This window comes from Helianthus annuus, chromosome 15 (genome assembly GCF_002127325.2).
Source record: "Helianthus annuus cultivar XRQ/B chromosome 15, HanXRQr2.0-SUNRISE, whole genome shotgun sequence".
NCBI lineage: Eukaryota > Viridiplantae > Streptophyta > Magnoliopsida > Asterales > Asteraceae > Helianthus > Helianthus annuus.
In genome coordinates this window covers 96,001,708-96,021,630 of record NC_035447.2, presented here as the reverse complement: position 1 = coordinate 96,021,630, position 19,923 = coordinate 96,001,708, and the positions used below count along the sequence as shown (strand labels likewise).

The 19,923-nt window shown below is 38.5% G+C and overlaps 2 protein-coding genes across 2 annotated transcripts; both read right to left on the bottom strand.

Annotated features, from left to right (window-relative positions):
* Window positions 1–2,158: 2,158 nt before the first annotated feature.
* On the bottom strand, window positions 2,159–3,761 carry LOC110937084 (chalcone synthase 2). Its single transcript, XM_022179491.2, has 2 exons — window positions 3,386–3,761; window positions 2,159–3,301 (listed from the first exon to the last, which is right to left on the bottom strand). The coding sequence occupies exons 1-2, from the start codon at window positions 3,561–3,563 to the stop codon at window positions 2,310–2,312; spliced, it is 1,170 nt and encodes a 389-aa protein (XP_022035183.1). The 5' UTR covers window positions 3,564–3,761; the 3' UTR covers window positions 2,159–2,309.
* A 10,260-nt stretch (window positions 3,762–14,021) lies between these two features.
* On the bottom strand, window positions 14,022–15,624 carry LOC110937085 (chalcone synthase 2). The gene is made up of 2 exons (XM_022179492.2): window positions 15,249–15,624; window positions 14,022–15,164 (listed from the first exon to the last, which is right to left on the bottom strand). Exons 1-2 carry the CDS (start codon window positions 15,424–15,426, stop codon window positions 14,173–14,175), a joined length of 1,170 nt encoding a protein of 389 aa, XP_022035184.1. The 5' UTR covers window positions 15,427–15,624; the 3' UTR covers window positions 14,022–14,172.
* Between the last annotated feature and the right edge of the window lie 4,299 nt (window positions 15,625–19,923).

The window sequence follows — 19,923 nt, the reverse complement described above, 5'->3', positions numbered from 1 at the left end:
ATAGATATAAATCATCCCGTTGTCACTCCGAAATTCTCGTAGCAGGGTGGCGGTTGTTTGAACCAGAGGGTGTCGTGGCGGCTGTGAATGTCACCGGAACTAACTGGTTAACTAAATATGAGGTTGGATTTGAAAGAGATAAAGATTGGGTATCGCGGTACCTGTTCGTGGATCGGAGATCTCTAGTGACTGAAACGATGGCGGCAGACAGAGGTTCGGCCACGTGCGGCGGGGTGTGGTGCTTGTGAAGCATGAACAACTACACGACGGTTGTCACGGCGAGGGCATCACAGTGGTAAAAAAAAACATAACAACGGCGGTGAATGGTGGTGCCGCAACGAGTGGTACCGGGTCGCTATTCCGGTGGCCGGATGCTGAACTCAAGTGGTGGTAACGGTAACTAGCTAGTTCGGATTGATGACGGCTGCGATGTATTGCGGAGGCGGCGGTGGTCGGACTCGTGACCGGTGGGCAGAGCTGGATGAGAAGGATTCGATAAATTTTGGAATTTCTCATATGATTACGAATGAATAGGATCAATTGATTTAAACCCAAACATTTACAACTATTAAGAGTGGCAATTGTTTTCGGATTGGAAACGTTGCCAAGAATAAGAAATGGAAGAGAAGCATTCACGCCAATACAATATACGATATAATTAGACATTTTTAAAATACACCCTTTAGCTTTAAGATATATTTATGGATGATTTGGTGTACCTTTGGGAATTTATTGGATTCAATCCAATGTTTATATCAATTCATATCCTTAAAATAATGTGGATAATAGTAGCACTACAGTAGGCATCTATTCATAAAAAAAAAAAAAAGAAACACTCAATTTTTATATATATGTACCGTAATTCACAAATATATCTACATGAATTAGGTTAACTCTTATTTCTAAACAATTATAATTTACAAGGGCATTATGCTTGTGAATATGTACAAGATTAACTTCTAAACATAAACCGTATAACTAGCTTTACATTTGTGAATTTACATAAATTATCTAATTAATGCATAAATGAATGATTCAAAGTGGCCACTATAGTAGAAACTATATTTGTGAAAATTGTATATACTAATTATGTTAACACCTCAACCATTTAATCAGTTTGTATAACTGATTCCAATATTTTACTATTGCAATTATTAATTTTAAACAAAATTTAAAATATTGCCAAATAACTTTTATTAACAAAACGTTCAGTTATTTGTCGCTAATCAATTAGCCGATTACAGAATGTCTTAAATTTGTCTTTAGTATGCAACACATTAATTTGATATTTATTACTTTAGGGTTTCTGAGTGTTCGTATATTACAAGAACCAAACGCGTTGAGGTTCATTATCACTTCGTAAGGGAGAAGGTACTCGAGAATGAAGTAAAGCTTGAATATGTGAACACTCAGGAACAAGTTGCAGGCGTGTTTACTAAAAGTTTACAAAATTCGAAGATAGTAAGTTTTTGCAGTCGCATGAACGTGAATGTTGATGTTGAGAGGGAGTGATAAAGTTTACAACATCAAAGGGCGGTTCGGTCGATCTCGGAGGGGTGGTTCGGAGGAGATCAAAGGTTAAGGTGTATATATGTAAATATGTTTTAACTTGTTATTTAAGTTAAGGATTTGTTTGAATTCGTAAAGGATATGTATACGAATCAGATTAGGATAGGTATTAGTTTTATATTTGTTCTTTAAGGGTAAGTAATGGGTATTATATAAACCCATAGTAGGTTTACAATTTATTGTATTCGTTCGTTTTCTTCTTTAATAAAAAGTGTCGCAAATAGTTTTGCACGTTTGTTTTGCTTGCTTGATCCACCTTGTTTGTTTAACATTGATAATCATATTAATAATAAATATATTCATAACACATAAATACTAGATCTTATTATTTAATATAAATTAACAATTTTATGAAATTACCCCTAACTTGTTAATACTAATTATTAATTATAAGGGTTTTATTTGTAATCAACACCAAACCCTTAATTTAGACTATCAATGGTTCAGATCTATTCTTACGGTTAGCGTTGTTTATACAAGAAGCGGACGAATTCTACTAGCTTCAGTTAATCAACAAGTTTATTTGTTTTAAAAAACATTATATCAAACAAGTGTCCCAAAGTTTTATGTTTACAATCACATCACAAAGTAATACAATTTTCATTCAAATATATTAAGCAATGAATTACCTATTATTATTGGCATAATAACAAAGACGATGCCTATAATTATGCAAACCGGAAGAATATAAAACAGGATGTTTTTAGCACACATTACTTGATAAAACCACGATCCATCGACTAGATGGGCACACTATGGAGGACCACGGTTTCAACAGTAAGCCCCGGTCCAAAGCCGAACAACACGCCCCACTCGAGGCCCTCTCCGGTGGTACTGAAGCCGTCTGTAGCCGAAGCGTGTCGCATTTCATTTAGAATAAAAAGAACACAAGCACTCGACATGTTACCGTATTCACTGAGCACATGTCGTGTGGCCCGTAACTTATCAGGCGTTAAGGCTAGTTTTTCTTCGACTTGGTCCAAAATCGCAGGCCCACCTGGGTGCGCGATCCAAAATAGCGAGTTCCAATCATCGATCCCCAACGGTTGGAAAGCCTCGACTAAGCTTTCTTCGATATGTTTCGAGATAAGTCCCGGTACATCTTTAAGAAGATGAAACGTAAGCCCAACCTCGCGAAGGTGTCCATCGATCGCGCCCCGGCTATCGGGGAGAATAGTTTGAGCAGCAGAAATGATCTCGAAAAGTGGCTTTTCGATATCAGGTAACGGGTCAGACCCAACTATGATTGCGGCTGCACCATCACCAAACAAAGCCTGGCCCACTAGGCTATCAAGGTGGGAGTCATCGGGCCCACGGAACGTTACCGCAGTGATCTCGGAGCAGACAACGAGTACCCGAGCCCCCTTGTTGTTCTCGGCCAAGTCTTTGGCCATACGAAGGACCGTGCCACCCGCAAAACAACCTTGTTGGTACATCATAAACCGCTTGACCGAAGACCGAAGGCCTAGGAGCTTAGTGAGTTGATAATCGGCTCCGGGCATGTCAACACCGCTTGTCGTGCAAAACACGAGGTGTGTGATCTTCGACTTCGGTTGGCCCCATTCCTTGATGGCGCGTGTTGCAGCCTCTTTACCGAGCTTCGGTACTTCCACGACCACAATATCTTGTCTATCGTCTAAGGACGGGGCATTGTATGCACACATGTTGGGTTTTTCGTTTAAAATCTCTTCGGTCAAGTACATGTATCGTTTTTTAATCATGGATTTTTCACCTGAAAACATTACAAAAATATTTAGGACGAATTTAGTTATATAAAAATTGTTAATTATACGATGTAAATATGCATGTAACTTACACATTCGTGTGAATTTCTCTTTGAGGTCTTTCTTGTGCTCACTTTTCGTAATACGAAAATAGTAATCCGGATATGTGGTTTGGAGCACACAATTAGGCGGTGTGGCCGTCCCGATGGCCAAAATATTAGCCGGACCTTCGGCCCGTTGCGCCTTTCGGAACTCCTGGATGCTAAGCATTTTCCGGTAGATTGATGTAAAGTAATCACTTGAAACTGGGATTTGTGTGTCGAGTGATGGTTACATTTTGGCAATATATAGAATACATGAAGGTGTGGTACTAACCTAAGACTGGTGGATGGGTAGCACATGTGGTGGTATAACTCCCAGTCTCAGTTTGATGGATGGCACGTGACCATACCAGCCTATCAAAAAAAATGTAACGTGATATATATAGATATATGTATTTATTATGATTAGTGGATTGATGAAAGATTGTGACCATTCAATCAGAAGGTTTGACGGGGGATGTTATGTATCACAACTTTTCCAATTAAGCCCAACAAACATGAAGCATGTCTCGCATTGGTGCCAATATTAGTTTCATCGCCTTCGAATAAGGTGTTTTAAACATATATAAGTAATTTATATAGTTTATAATAATATGAACAAAAAAATAGTTTTGTTAATTACGACTCTTAAACCTAATATTATAGTGTCAGATATATTTTTTAATATTTTTATGATTAATTTTTATTCAATTTGGGCTTGAATTAAAGCTAAGAAAACAAAACAAACTTAACACTCTTAACACACTTTGAAAAAAAAATACTATGTTTTTTTAAAACATGATGTTATAAGGCTAAAGAGTGGTCATCACCCTCATGACCACCATGACTCTCTATATAGGCGTCATGCCAGTCACCTCTAATCCACCATACAAAACCACAAGAGTTTAGAGAGTTGGGACAAGTAATCATTATTTTAATTTATTTTTTAAATTGTCAAAATCTAGGAAAATAGAAAAGGGTGGCCCGTGGTAATCGTGGTTCAATCCACGCTAACCACCATGAATCATTGAGGGAGTGGTGTAGCCTTCCACTCATGCTCCTATGTGGCGAATCATGTTCAAATCATGACCTCCACACCCTTCAGCCTAAGAGATTTGTATCTGGGAACTAGTCCAAACAGGTTTCGTTAGTGGCCACTCTTCATGGCGGCAAGAGTTTTGTGACCAGGAAGGCTTCTAGCCAAAACTCATCAAGAGCAGGGCCGGCTCTTGGGCCGGCCAACCCATGCCGTTGCTCGAGACCCAAATCTATAAAGGGACTGAAAGGTTTCTATTAGCTGCTATATATATACTTAATTATATATTTAATATATACATCTACTCATTATACATTAAAGTGTTGGGGTGAAGTGAAAAAACTATCTCAAAATAATATGAAGGTCTCAAGTTCAACTCTTGACTCCACCACCAAGTGTTTGTTTCCATTTTTTTAAATTCATTTCCCCAACTACAATTTTGGCACAAATTTTTTTTGTCGCCCGAGGCATAAGTTTTTTTGAGAGTTCTCGGGAACGGCTCTGATCAAGAGATTCATAGAAAACTTATAGTTAGCATGGGTTGGGCTTCCTTAAATGGGATTTATTAGTTGGGTTTTTGCTCGAGTGAGTGAATTGAACACGCTAGGTCATATTGGCTCGAAAAGTTGTACAAGTCAACTAGCCTGAACCAAGTTAGCTTGAGCTTAATTTACTTGTTTTTCCATGAGCCATGAGATACGTTAAACTACGATTGTGTCAAGCGGTAAGATGGCATGCTTTCTAGAGAAGACATTGGCGTTGAAAGTTAGTTCTTTTCCATTTTGGATCTAAGTGAGGTGTGATACAACTATTCATGAGATTAAAATAGTAAGGTTAAACATTCAATCTAGGTAAGGTAAATATGACTTCTAGGGTTTAAATTTGAAACTAAAAAGAGATTTGAAACCTCTGTCCTCCCTTTGCTGCACTGGATCCCTAAGTAAATTAGTAGCTTTCTTTGGTGGGTCGTTCTTAAAAAGAAACCTACGAGAGACGCCCTCATCACTAGGAGGATTTTGATCCCCTCAGGTACCTGTGTACTTTGCGATGCAGCACCGAGAAAGAGCAAATCACCTACTTATCTCTTGCACCTTCGCTCAATAGATCCGGACCGCGGTAGTTCATTGGTTGAAAAAACCTCTATCAAGGTATTCACTGTGCGTCTTTGAACTGTTGGAATATATCATAAATTATAACTTATCGAATCAAACAAGAAAGGTGGTATACCTAGCACTCAATGGATCTGGACCGCAGTATTTCAGTGGTTGAAAAAACCTCTATCAAGGTATTCATTGTGCGTCTTTGAACTGCTGGAATATATCAAAAATTACAACTTATCGAAACAAACAAGAAATGTGGTATACCTAGCACTCGCAACCACATGCTAGACCTCAGGAACGAAGCAATATTCAAAGGAAAAGGGTGGCTCACAATAAAGGTAATTGGAGAAATAAAAGCGGCGACTTTTCCACGGGTCACAACAAGGGCTGGATACCAAAATCTTAGCTGGGAAAATAGAAATCCTTCAATTTTACTAGCTTTCTAATGTAAGAGTACCTTGTATTTTTAATCTTTTTGTATTGTACAAGGTTTGAACATCACGCTTGAGTGCTTTACTTTTTTTAATAAAATATTGCCTTTCAAAAAGAATATACATGTGTTATATTCTTTTTACTTGTTTATTTAAGGTGGTTTACGTATGAAAATATTTAATATAATACTTAATTGCTTTAGTGAAAAAAAGATGTTATTTATAGTCGATGACTTTTTAATTGCTTTAATGATAAAAATAAAGAATCTATTTATGGTCAATGACTTTCTTACATTTATATGTACAAAAAGGATCCCATACAAGACACATCTTTCGTACAAAGCCTAAGCCATACGGGGAGGAGGACAAGTGGCATTAGCTTGAAGGGTAATTTAGTCTTTCCTCACTTGAAACAACTCCCCCCGCTGATTTTCAAACGGCTATAACTTTTTCATACGTTAATATTTTTTTTTAAAATTACATCGTATTAATGAACATTTCATTGTCTTTAATTTGAACAACCTATTACTATAGTTTTCTAAAAAAAATTACAAGATTTTGAATACACATGAAGGAGCATATGCATCGTTTATGAGAAACGTACTGTTGATAACATCGTTGTTGTTTTGCGCTTGAGCGGCAGTGATAACAAAAGCACCTCCGCGAGGAGCTTGTGCTTGAGCTTGGTTGTTGCATTGCGGACATTGGTTGCTGAGATGTTTTGGATCACCGCATTTGAATCACGTACATCCGTTGTTGGCCGGTGGTTGGTTATGATTTTGGTTTTGGTTTTGGGCTTGGTTGTTTGTGGTTTTGAACCACATTGGCATTGGGTATTGAAATGCCCAAACCTATTGCACATAGTGCAAAGGGGACATGGCACGTTGGTTGGGTGGTGGTAGGTGCAAGTGTTATACTTAGGAAAAGTCTCGATGTAGGCTCGCTTGCGGTTTAGGATTTTGGGTAATGGTGAGTTGTTGTTGTTGAGGAGGTGGGTTTTGTGGGGTCACCACAGCGAAGTTACGGTTTGAAGCCTTATGCTTCTTACCGCTTGAGATTGTTTTGGGTTTAGGGGGAGTGGGCTCGGCAGGTTCGATGGTGGCTTGGTTGGTGGCTTTAATGGAGCCTTTAGGTTTGAAGTATCCATCTTCCACATGATCATTGTTAAACTTATCGGCTAGGTGGTAAGTTTTCTCGAGAGTCCCGAGCTCGGGGGCACCCATGGAATCGCGGACGGCTGGCGGGAGACCACGAATGTACTTCTCAATAGCCTTCTTGGTGGTGGGGAGTTAGGTAGGGCATAACACACTAAGTTGCTTGAACCTATTGGTGTAGGTTACGTTGTCGCCCTTGATTTATTTAAGGTTCCAAAACTCTTCCTCGAGTTTTTGAAGCTCGTTTGGGGGGCAAAACTCATCAATCATGAATTGTTTCAACTCGACCCAAGGTTGGTTGTAGGCGGCATTGTCTCCATAAGTGTTATGCTCGGTGGTCCACCAATCGAGTGCCCTCGATTGAAAGATGTCAGTGGCGTTGGTGGTTCGAAGAAGCTTAGGACACCCGCTCTGACGGAAGGTGACCTCGATGGAGTCAAACCATTGAAGTATCTTGGTAGCCCCATCATTACCCGTGTAGGGTGCCGGACTACAAGAGTTGAACTGTTTGAAAGTGAAGGTGGACTTAGGGGGTTAACCTTGGAATCAACCAAGGTATTAGAGCTAGGGGTGGCGTGGATCTAATTCACAATGTTAGGGATGACCTTGTTCATTTTCCTGGCCTTAAACGCCATCATTTTCTTGTTTGAGCCTTGCTTGGAGCTCTTCCTAGAGTGAGAATGACGGCTTGAAGACATCTACAAGATCGAATAAGGATAGAGGATGAGACTTGATCATAAAGTGTTTAGAAAAATAAAGTTTTCCTTGCATGAATTAGCATGGTAGAATATCATGTAACATGTAAGATTCACATGGTTCACATAAGCATAACACGTATTATCATATGCATAATCAAACAACAATGAAAGAGTTGTAAATTTTGTTTATTCTCGAATATTATTATCATTTTAGGTTGCGAGCAACGTGCAATTCGGGTCTTCGACTTTGAAATGAACAAGGTATCAAGTGTAAAAAACACATTAAAATGGATAGGACATAAATAGATTCAATGTAAAATCTGGAGTGTCTCGGAACGAAACTAAAACTATTCCAAAGTGGTCAAAAATCCTTTTGAGTTAGGGAAACATGCTTTAGCCTAATAGGTAGAATACTCTCGCCAAAATTTTGGTTAACGATATTCGCCCTTCCAGTTACTACATGTCCCTAGTCAATTGGAAATTCGAGACTTTGGCGGGATTGAAAATCGAAGAGTGGGACTAGTTATCAAGATGCGGGTTTCACCAATGACTTGACAACGTCCTACCCTGTAACAACTGTCACTAAAATCAATAATTAGGACAATAACTAGTCAATAAGAAAACCTTAATTGAGACACCCAAGTAATTCTGCATTAGCCCTAAAATTTTCAGAACAATCGGAATCAGGATCAGGGCCCCTAAAACTCGAGGGGGGCAAACCCTAGTTGGACGTTTATCTAAATAAAACGTTGGGATAATCTGATTTGTTAATTTAGTTGATTCAGCAAGCCTAGTCCCGAGCCTAGGCAGCCTATAATTAGACTGCTTAGCTTACGGACCGTAAGGGATCAGGCATACGGTCCGTAAGGAAGACCCAAAAATTAGTATAAATAGCCGACCTTGGGACTTGAACAGAGGATTGAAAACGACGCACAAACTCTCTGTGTACGTCGAGATATCTCAGAATAATCACAATAAACACACACACGATCACGAAGTGCTGCCGCAATCAGGGTAATAACTCGATCGCTATTACGATTCAACGTCCGATTGATTATAACTATCCAACGATTGTCCGAGTGCTGCTCAAATTGAGCTCGTACTTTGATTATTCGTCGTGATTTCGACTTGAATATTTGAGTGCTGTTCGAATTCGGACTATGCTCTGTTATTCGTTGTGAATCCGATCGAATTATTAAGTATTGCACTTGTTAATCGATGTGAGGGTTTGATCTTGTGAATTGACGTAACTGCTGAATTAGTTACTAACCCGTTTGTGTGTGTGCATTTTATTTAAATTAGGTTAATCACAGGCAAATCAGTAAGGCTTAAACTCTGCTCGTAAAATCTGCAAAGTGAGTCATTCTCTTTTTATCAACTGTTTTACAAAACTCCAAATTATTTTCAAAGTTATAATTATTAAGTCTTTGTAATCACCAAGTTACAGCCGGTATGTGGGGTTTTGTATACATTACTTGATAATCTTCAACATTGGGGCAGCCAATGGGTGATATGACCATAATCACAGACACCACTGGACAGGTGGGCCAGTGGGTCGAGTGGTAAAGTACCGTGGGTAGTTGCTTTGATAAGCAGAAACATTGTAATCGCTCTTAATACTGTGAATTATAACTAATGTGTCGTTTTAGTAAAATGAATGATTCACTCAGTATTTCCCCGCTGACAAAACCTTTTTCAAACATGTTTCAGGTAATCTGTTGTGAGCAAGGAAAAGTGCCACGGATCACTCAGCTTAGAAAAGTGGCTCAATGTAAATAAATAAAAGAAGCATGTTTTGAAAAATAAAGATTTCCCTGAGAAATCACATTATTGTAAATTACGGGAATTTATCCCTAAATTATGAAACGGGCAGTTTAAATTATTGAAAGATCCTGTTTTAAAAAAAGACTTCCGCTGTCGCCTAAAATTTAAATACCGCAGGATTTCTGTCCCGCGGCTCCTGAAACGGATAAAACCGGGTCGGGGGCCGTGACATACCCTAAGTATGGTTAGTACTTATCGAACGAGATAGGGAACAAATTACAACTCGTTGGTAAGGGTCCACTAGAATAGGAATGGGAAATTCTCCATCTAGGTGTGGAAATCACTCCCAACTTGATGGTACAATTTCGTGGAAATCAATAACACTGATTGAGGGAGTTCACCAATGTCATGGTTTTCACGCCTATTTAGGTGAGATCGTCTTGTTTGTGGTATAAAAAGTGTCTTCGTATCCGCGTGTGTGTATTATGGTTAGTCTTAGGAAAGACTTGTATATTTAAGACAAAAGATAGGATAGAAGCAAAGTAGGGAGAATTTAAGTATTTTAAGAATGATAACAAGAATGGTCAAGTACGGTTCCTAAACTATAGACTAGGTCAAAAAGCATGGCTATTTTTTCCTAATTACCTATAGCTGTGTCTCTTATATCAATCTGTCACACGCTAACCGATGGTGGAAATATCAGAGTAAGACGAAAACGAGATTGATTTAGACTTCATAACATGCTATTTGTGACATATTTGAATAATTCGAATTTCATTTCATGATAATGGAAAAATACATTGGTTGAAAGCAAATAACAACATACAACTAAAACAACAAAACACAGAATTAAACTAGGTGTGTTTCTAGCCATCCTACTAGATTCTTTCAACGCATCATCATCACAAACCTGCAATATATATGCTAAAGTAACATGTCAACACAAAAATACATTGGTGAGCATACAAGTTAAGTGTACTAGCATATGTATAAAAAGAATTTAATGAGATCCATATGGTAAAAACGTATACTAAGGCATAAACATAACATGAACTAGCATGCATCACATACGTATCAACCCAAAGATTCCACTAGCATAATCTTGTTGTCGCAACGACAAGACCGTTTGTATGATTTTAATACTTAACATAGGCCCATCAACGGGCGGTGTGCTACTCCTATAGCGCTATACATGTTAAGGTAGGCTTGTACGAAGTTAATGACAATGTATAGTGCAAGGATGGCTTCTAGCATGCATATATTCCTAAAGTATAAACGTATAAAGCATGTATATTGGATTTGTTTGTATGAATAACGTATTTGCATATGTGTGTTTGTGTGAGTTTTAAAATGGTAATATATATTGCACCCAAAAGTGCAAAAACGGAAAAAGGGTCATGTATACTCACGGTTTGCAAAAGTTTCCAACAACGTGAGCGGAGAGTCTCGAGAGTTTAGGAACGCCAAGTTAACCTTCAAGAGGAAACGGAGGTGTGTGAGTTTCGGTGGATTATGGATTTAGGATTATATATATGAAACGTGGAGTGATGATTAATACGAATTTACACAAAAAGTTATCTTTGTTAAGGCACCCATTTTGGACACCATAACCTGGTGTGTTTCATGGGCACTTACTCGCCCATTGGAAGTCCAAGCATGAGGAACCTTTACCTAAAGATAATAATACCATACTACACCACTTTTAACCATGAGTTAGGATAAAATGATGATTTGGTTTATAGTTCATGTATTATAGTTAGTCTAGTATCATTAAGGAGCCATAAGAATGGTCATGGAAGGAGGTAGGATGATGAACATCCATTTAACCTCATTATATGATTCACCAAAGCACAAAATTATCAACTTTTTTGATGATTTCAGTTGGTCATGAAGGTGAAATAAGAACATAAAACTACTAGATCTAAAAACGATCAAGTGAGCTAGCTAGATGCGTGCATCCCAAACATGGAGAGTGTTTGGGGACGTGTTGTAGCCTTGTCCCTTTGTTTGGAAATTGTTTTGAGATTTAGTGGTATGAAGGTAAGTAATAAATCAAGCAAGTGAGGTAGTGGAACAATGTTGGAGAGCCAAAGCTTCTATGGTTCACACATTCACCAAAACACAAGTCACACCATATTAAAGATGATGAGCTTGGATGGTCTCAACACTTGTAGGTTGCTTGGAACTTTGTTAAAATAGAAAGTTTTGGAGGTTCTTGGACCTCTAAACTTATGGGAATCAACCCTATTCCAGCCCCATAACCATAGGTTTGGTTATAAGCAAGGTGGGTGTAGGATTCTTACAAGAACAAGATGAACATGAACATGTATGAAAAGTCTTATTAAAACAGAAAATTTTAACTATTTTGGACACAATTTCTAAAGTGGTACCACCTTGTTACACCATGGTGAACTTTTGGTAATAATCCTAGTGGTTATCCAAGTGGTTTGATACAAGAAAATAAGAAGAATAAGTAGGAGAAGTGAGTTGAAACTCACTTTGAACACATGGAGTGTTTGGAGTGATTTGTGGAGTGTGTAAAGGTGTTAGGCAGGTGTGGAAGACATATATTTATAAATGGGTGATTAGGGTTTGGTCTTAAATGAAGTTAGGAGGTGATTGGTGAAGGTTGGGGGTGGAAAACAGGTGAAATACGTGAGTTTTCAAACATTTTGCCCGCCACAAGGGCTTACGGACTGTAAGCTACAACTTAAGGTCCGTAAGGATCAACCTTTTTTTATTTTTTTGGGCATTCAAGGGATATATGAGTGTGTGAATAACATGAATGTGTATGATTATGATTCCAAATATAATTACACATCAAGTATAATTTGGTTTTGTATATAAAGCACGTGTTCAAGATTGATTAAGTATTATGTATTTATGCATAAACAAGTCTGAATAAAAATGTGTTTCCATTATGATCAAAGTCTCAGGATTACGTAGATTGGAAATGAAATACGAATACAAGTTTCCAAAAATAGAAATACAAATATAACTTTCTAAATATGGAAAGTACATAAATACAAAGCATTACACTCATCACTAAGAGGATTTCGACCCCCTCAGGTACCTGCATACTTTGCGATAGGGGTGTGCAAAAAACAAAATTAACCGACCCATAACCGAAATAACCGAAAAAACCGAACCGAATGGAAAACCGATGGGTCGGTTTTTAATTTTTTGCAAAGCGATAACCATGGTTCGGTTATGGTTTTGTACCTTTTGATAACCGCTATAACTGAACCGACCTGCTATTTAGTAAAGTAGTGGTTAACCGACCCATATAACTAAACCATATACATAACAGATCCAATGTTATATTATGGAGCCTGGAGGAATACTAAAAGACCACATTGAATAAAACCCAATAAAATAAAAGCCTTATTCCAAAATCCAACGTAGGGGGCGGTTACTTATTAATATTAGGGTTCAAAGTTCTAACATCGTCTTTTCAGTTTTCCTTCCAGTCGTCCACAGAGTTCAACTTCAGTCGTCCTTCAAACGACCCAAGAACTTGTTTAGTTACGCTTGATTCTGAAAGATTTGAAGCTACAATTGGCAGAAGAAGAGGTTACAATATATTGTGATAATATGTCATCTTAAGCTCGCAAAAAATCCAACTTTTCATGCTAGAACCAAACGCGTTGAGGTTCATTATCACTTCGTAAGGGAGAAGGTACTCGAGAATGAAGTAAAGCTTGAATATGTGAACACTCAGGAACAAGTTGCAGGCGTGTTTACTAAAAGTTTACAAAATTCGAAGATAGTAAGTTTTTGCAGTCGCATGAACGTGAATGTTGATGTTGAGAGGGAGTGATAAAGTTTACAACATCAAAGGGCGGTTCGGTCGATCTCGGAGGGGTGGTTCGGAGGAGATCAAAGGTTAAGGTGTATATATGTAAATATGTTTTAACTTGTTATTTAAGTTAAGGATTTGTTTGAATTCGTAAAGGATATGTATACGAATCAGATTAGGATAGGTATTAGTTTTATATTTGTTCTTTAAGGGTAAGTAATGGGTATTATATAAACCCATAGTAGGTTTACAATTTATTGTATTCGTTCGTTTTCTTCTTTAATAAAAAGTGTCGCAAATAGTTTTGCACGTTTGTTTTGCTTGCTTGATCCACCTTGTTTGTTTAACATTGATAATCATATTAATAATAAATATATTCATAACACATAAATACTAGATCTTATTATTTAATATAAATTAACAATTTTATGAAATTACCCCTAACTTGTTAATACTAATTATTAATTATAAGGGTTTTATTTGTAATCAACACCAAACCCTTAATTTAGACTATCAATGGTTCAGATCTATTCTTACGGTTAGCGTTGTTTATACAAGAAGCGGACGAATTCTACTAGCTTCAGTTAATCAACAAGTTTATTTGTTTTAAAAACATTATATCAAACAAGTGTCCCAAAGTTTTATGTTTACAATCACATCACAAAGTAATACAATTTTCATTCAAATATATTAAGCAATGAATTACCTATTATTATTGGCATAATAACAAAGACGATGCCTATAATTATGCAAACCGGAAGAATATAAAACAGGATGTTTTTAGCACACATTACTTGATAAAACCACGATCCATCGACTAGATGGGCACACTATGGAGGACCACGGTTTCAACAGTAAGCCCCGGTCCAAAGCCGAACAACACGCCCCACTCGAGGCCCTCTCCGGTGGTACTGAAGCCGTCTGTAGCCGAAGCGTGTCGCATTTCATTTAGAATAAAAAGAACACAAGCACTCGACATGTTACCGTATTCACTGAGCACATGTCGTGTGGCCCGTAACTTATCAGGCGTTAAGGCTAGTTTTTCTTCGACTTGGTCCAAAATCGCAGGCCCACCTGGGTGCGCGATCCAAAATAGCGAGTTCCAATCATCGATCCCCAACGGTTGGAAAGCCTCGACTAAGCTTTCTTCGATATGTTTCGAGATAAGTCCCGGTACATCTTTAAGAAGATGAAACGTAAGCCCAACCTCGCGAAGGTGTCCATCGATCGCGCCCCGGCTATCGGGGAGAATAGTTTGAGCAGCAGAAATGATCTCGAAAAGTGGCTTTTCGATATCAGGTAACGGGTCAGACCCAACTATGATTGCGGCTGCACCATCACCAAACAAAGCCTGGCCCACTAGGCTATCAAGGTGGGAGTCATCGGGCCCACGGAACGTTACCGCAGTGATCTCGGAGCAGACAACGAGTACCCGAGCCCCCTTGTTGTTCTCGGCCAAGTCTTTGGCCATACGAAGGACCGTGCCACCCGCAAAACAACCTTGTTGGTACATCATAAACCGCTTGACCGAAGACCGAAGGCCTAGGAGCTTAGTGAGTTGATAATCGGCTCCGGGCATGTCAACACCGCTTGTCGTGCAAAACACGAGGTGTGTGATCTTCGACTTCGGTTGGCCCCATTCCTTGATGGCGCGTGTTGCAGCCTCTTTACCGAGCTTCGGTACTTCCACGACCACAATATCTTGTCTATCGTCTAAGGACGGGGCATTGTATGCACACATGTTGGGTTTTTCGTTTAAAATCTCTTCGGTCAAGTACATGTATCGTTTTTTAATCATGGATTTTTCACCTGAAAACATTACAAAAATATTTAGGACGAATTTAGTTATATAAAAATTGTTAATTATACGATGTAAATATGCATGTAACTTACACATTCGTGTGAATTTCTCTTTGAGGTCTTTCTTGTGCTCACTTTTCGTAATACGAAAATAGTAATCCGGATATGTGGTTTGGAGCACACAATTAGGCGGTGTGGCCGTCCCGATGGCCAAAATATTAGCCGGACCTTCGGCCCGTTGCGCCTTTCGGAACTCCTGGATGCTAAGCATTTTCCGGTAGATTGATGTAAAGTAATCACTTGAAACTGGGATTTGTGTGTCGAGTGATGGTTACATTTTGGCAATATATAGAATACATGAAGGTGTGGTACTAACCTAAGACTGGTGGATGGGTAGCACATGTGGTGGTATAACTCCCAGTCTCAGTTTGATGGATGGCACGTGACCATACCAGCCTATCAAAAAAAATGTAACGTGATATATATAGATATATGTATTTATTATGATTAGTGGATTGATGAAAGATTGTGACCATTCAATCAGAAGGTTTGACGGGGGATGTTATGTATCACAACTTTTCCAATTAAGCCCAACAAACATGAAGCATGTCTCGCATTGGTGCCAATATTAGTTTCATCGCCTTCGAATAAGGTGTTTTAAACATATATAAGTAATTTATATAGTTTATAATAATATGAACAAAAAAATAGTTTTGTTAATTACGACTCTTAAACCTAATATTATAGTGTCAGATATATTTTTTTAATATTTTTATGATTAATTTTTATTCAATTTGGGCTTGAATTAAAGCTAAGAAAACAAAACAAACTTAACACTCTTAACACACTTTGAAAAAAAAATACTATGTTTTTTTAAAACATGATGTTATAAGGCTAAAGAGTGGTCATCACCCTCATGACCACCATGACTCTCTATATAGGCGTCATGCCAGTCACCTCTAATCCACCATACAAAACCACAAGAGTTTAGAGAGTTGGGACAAGTAATCATTATTTTAATTTATTTTTTAAATTGTCAAAATCTAGGAAAATAGAAAAGGGTGGCCCGTGGTAATCGTGGTTCAATCCACGCTAACCACCATGAATCATTGAGGGAGTGGTGTAGCCTTCCACTCATGCTCCTATGTGGCGAATCATGTTCAAATCATGACCTCCACACCCTTCAGCCTAAGAGATTTGTATCTGGGAACTAGTCCAAACAGGTTTCGTTAGTGGCCACTCTTCATGGCGGCAAGAGTTTTGTGACCAGGAAGGCTTCTAGCCAAAACTCATCAAGAGCAGGGCCGGCTCTTGGGCCGGCCAACCCATGCCGTTGCTCGAGACCCAAATCTATAAAGGGACTGAAAGGTTTCTATTAGCTGCTATATATATACTTAATTATATATTTAATATATACATCTACTCATTATACATTAAAGTGTTGGGGTGAAGTGAAAAAACTATCTCAAAATAATATGAAGGTCTCAAGTTCAACTCTTGACTCCACCACCAAGTGTTTGTTTCCATTTTTTTAAATTCATTTCCCCAACTACAATTTTGGCACAAATTTTTTTTGTCGCCCGAGGCATAAGTTTTTTTGAGAGTTCTCGGGAACGGCTCTGATCAAGAGATTCATAGAAAACTTATAGTTAGCATGGGTTGGGCTTCCTTAAATGGGATTTATTAGTTGGGTTTTTGCTCGAGTGAGTGAATTGAACACGCTAGGTCATATTGGCTCGAAAAGTTGTACAAGTCAACTAGCCTGAACCAAGTTAGCTTGAGCTTAATTTACTTGTTTTTCCATGAGCCATGAGATACGTTAAACTACGATTGTGTCAAGCGGTAAGATGGCATGCTTTCTAGAGAAGACATTGGCGTTGAAAGTTAGTTCTTTTCCATTTTGGATCTAAGTGAGGTGTGATACAACTATTCATGAGATTAAAATAGTAAGGTTAAACATTCAATCTAGGTAAGGTAAATATGACTTCTAGGGTTTAAATTTGAAACTAAAAAGAGATTTGAAACCTCTGTCCTCCCTTTGCTGCACTGGATCCCTAAGTAAATTAGTAGCTTTCTTTGGTGGGTCGTTCTTAAAAAGAAACCTACGAGAGACGCCCTCATCACTAGGAGGATTTTGATCCCCTCAGGTACCTGTGTACTTTGCGATGCAGCACCGAGAAAGAGCAAATCACCTACTTATCTCTTGCACCTTCGCTCAATAGATCCGGACCGCGGTAGTTCATTGGTTGAAAAAACCTCTATCAAGGTATTCACTGTGCGTCTTTGAACTGTTGGAATATATCATAAATTATAACTTATCGAATCAAACAAGAAAGGTGGTATACCTAGCACTCAATGGATCTGGACCGCAGTATTTCAGTGGTTGAAAAAACCTCTATCAAGGTATTCATTGTGCGTCTTTGAACTGCTGGAATATATCAAAAATTACAACTTATCGAAACAAACAAGAAATGTGGTATACCTAGCACTCGCAACCACATGCTAGACCTCAGGAACGAAGCAATATTCAAAGGAAAAGGGTGGCTCACAATAAAGGTAATTGGAGAAATAAAAGCGGCGACTTTTCCACGGGTCACAACAAGGGCTGGATACCAAAATCTTAGCTGGGAAAATAGAAATCCTTCAATTTTACTAGCTTTCTAATGTAAGAGTACCTTGTATTTTTAATCTTTTTGTATTGTACAAGGTTTGAACATCACGCTTGAGTGCTTTACTTTTTTTAATAAAATATTGCCTTTCAAAAAGAATATACATGTGTTATATTCTTTTTACTTGTTTATTTAAGGTGGTTTACGTATGAAAATATTTAATATAATACTTAATTGCTTTAGTGAAAAAAAGATGTTATTTATAGTCGATGACTTTTTAATTGCTTTAATGATAAAAATAAAGAATCTATTTATGGTCAATGACTTTCTTACATTTATATGTACAAAAAGGATCCCATACAAGACACATCTTTCGTACAAAGCCTAAGCCATACGGGGAGGAGGACAAGTGGCATTAGCTTGAAGGGTAATTTAGTCTTTCCTCACTTGAAACAACTCCCCCCGCTGATTTTCAAACGGCTATAACTTTTTCATACGTTAATATTTTTTTTTAAAATTACATCGTATTAATGAACATTTCATTGTCTTTAATTTGAACAACCTATTACTATAGTTTTCTAAAAAAAATTACAAGATTTTGAATACACATGAAGGAGCATATGCATCGTTTATGAGAAACGTACTGTTGATAACATCGTTGTTGTTTTGCGCTTGAGCGGCAGTGATAACAAAAGCACCTCCGCGAGGAGCTTGTGCTTGAGCTTGGTTGTTGCATTGCGGACATTGGTTGCTGAGATGTTTTGGATCACCGCATTTGAATCACGTACATCCGTTGTTGGCCGGTGGTTGGTTATGATTTTGGTTTTGGTTTTGGGCTTGGTTGTTTGTGGTTTTGAACCACATTGGCATTGGGTATTGAAATGCCCAAACCTATTGCACATAGTGCAAAGGGGACATGGCACGTTGGTTGGGTGGTGGTAGGTGCAAGTGTTATACTTAGGAAAAGTCTCGATGTAGGCTCGCTTGCGGTTTAGGATTTTGGGTAATGGTGAGTTGTTGTTGTTGAGGAGGTGGGTTTTGTGGGGTCACCACAGCGAAGTTACGGTTTGAAGCCTTATGCTTCTTACCGCTTGAGATTGTTTTGGGTTTAGGGGGAGTGGGCTCGGCAGGTTCGATGGTGGCTTGGTTGGTGGCTTTAATGGAGCCTTTAGGTTTGAAGTATCCATCTTCCACATGATCATTGTTAAACTTATCGGCTAGGTGGTAAGTTTTCTCGAGAGTCCCGAGCTCGGGGGCACCCATGGAATCGCGGACGGCTGGCGGGAGACCACGAATGTACTTCTCAATAGCCTTCTTGGTGGTGGGGAGTTAGGTAGGGCATAACACACTAAGTTGCTTGAACCTATTGGTGTAGGTTACGTTGTCGCCCTTGATTTATTTAAGGTTCCAAAACTCTTCCTCGAGTTTTTGAAGCTCGTTTGGGGGGCAAAACTCATCAATCATGAATTGTTTCAACTCGACCCAAGGTTGGTTGTAGGCGGCATTGTCTCCATAAGTGTTATGCTCGGTGGTCCACCAATCGAGTGCCCTCGATTGAAAGATGTCAGTGGCGTTGGTGGTTCGAAGAAGCTTAGGACACCCGCTCTGACGGAAGGTGACCTCGATGGAGTCAAACCATTGAAGTATCTTGGTAGCCCCATCATTACCCGTGTAGGGTGCCGGACTACAAGAGTTGAACTGTTTGAAAGTGAAGGTGGACTTAGGGGGTTAACCTTGGAATCAACCAAGGTATTAGAGCTAGGGGTGGCGTGGATCTAATTCACAATGTTAGGGATGACCTTGTTCATTTTCCTGGCCTTAAACGCCATCATTTTCTTGTTTGAGCCTTGCTTGGAGCTCTTCCTAGAGTGAGAATGACGGCTTGAAGACATCTACAAGATCGAATAAGGATAGAGGATGAGACTTGATCATAAAGTGTTTAGAAAAATAAAGTTTTCCTTGCATGAATTAGCATGGTAGAATATCATGTAACATGTAAGATTCACATGGTTCACATAAGCATAACACGTATTATCATATGCATAATCAAACAACAATGAAAGAGTTGTAAATTTTGTTTATTCTCGAATATTATTATCATTTTAGGTTGCGAGCAACGTGCAATTCGGGTCTTCGACTTTGAAATGAACAAGGTATCA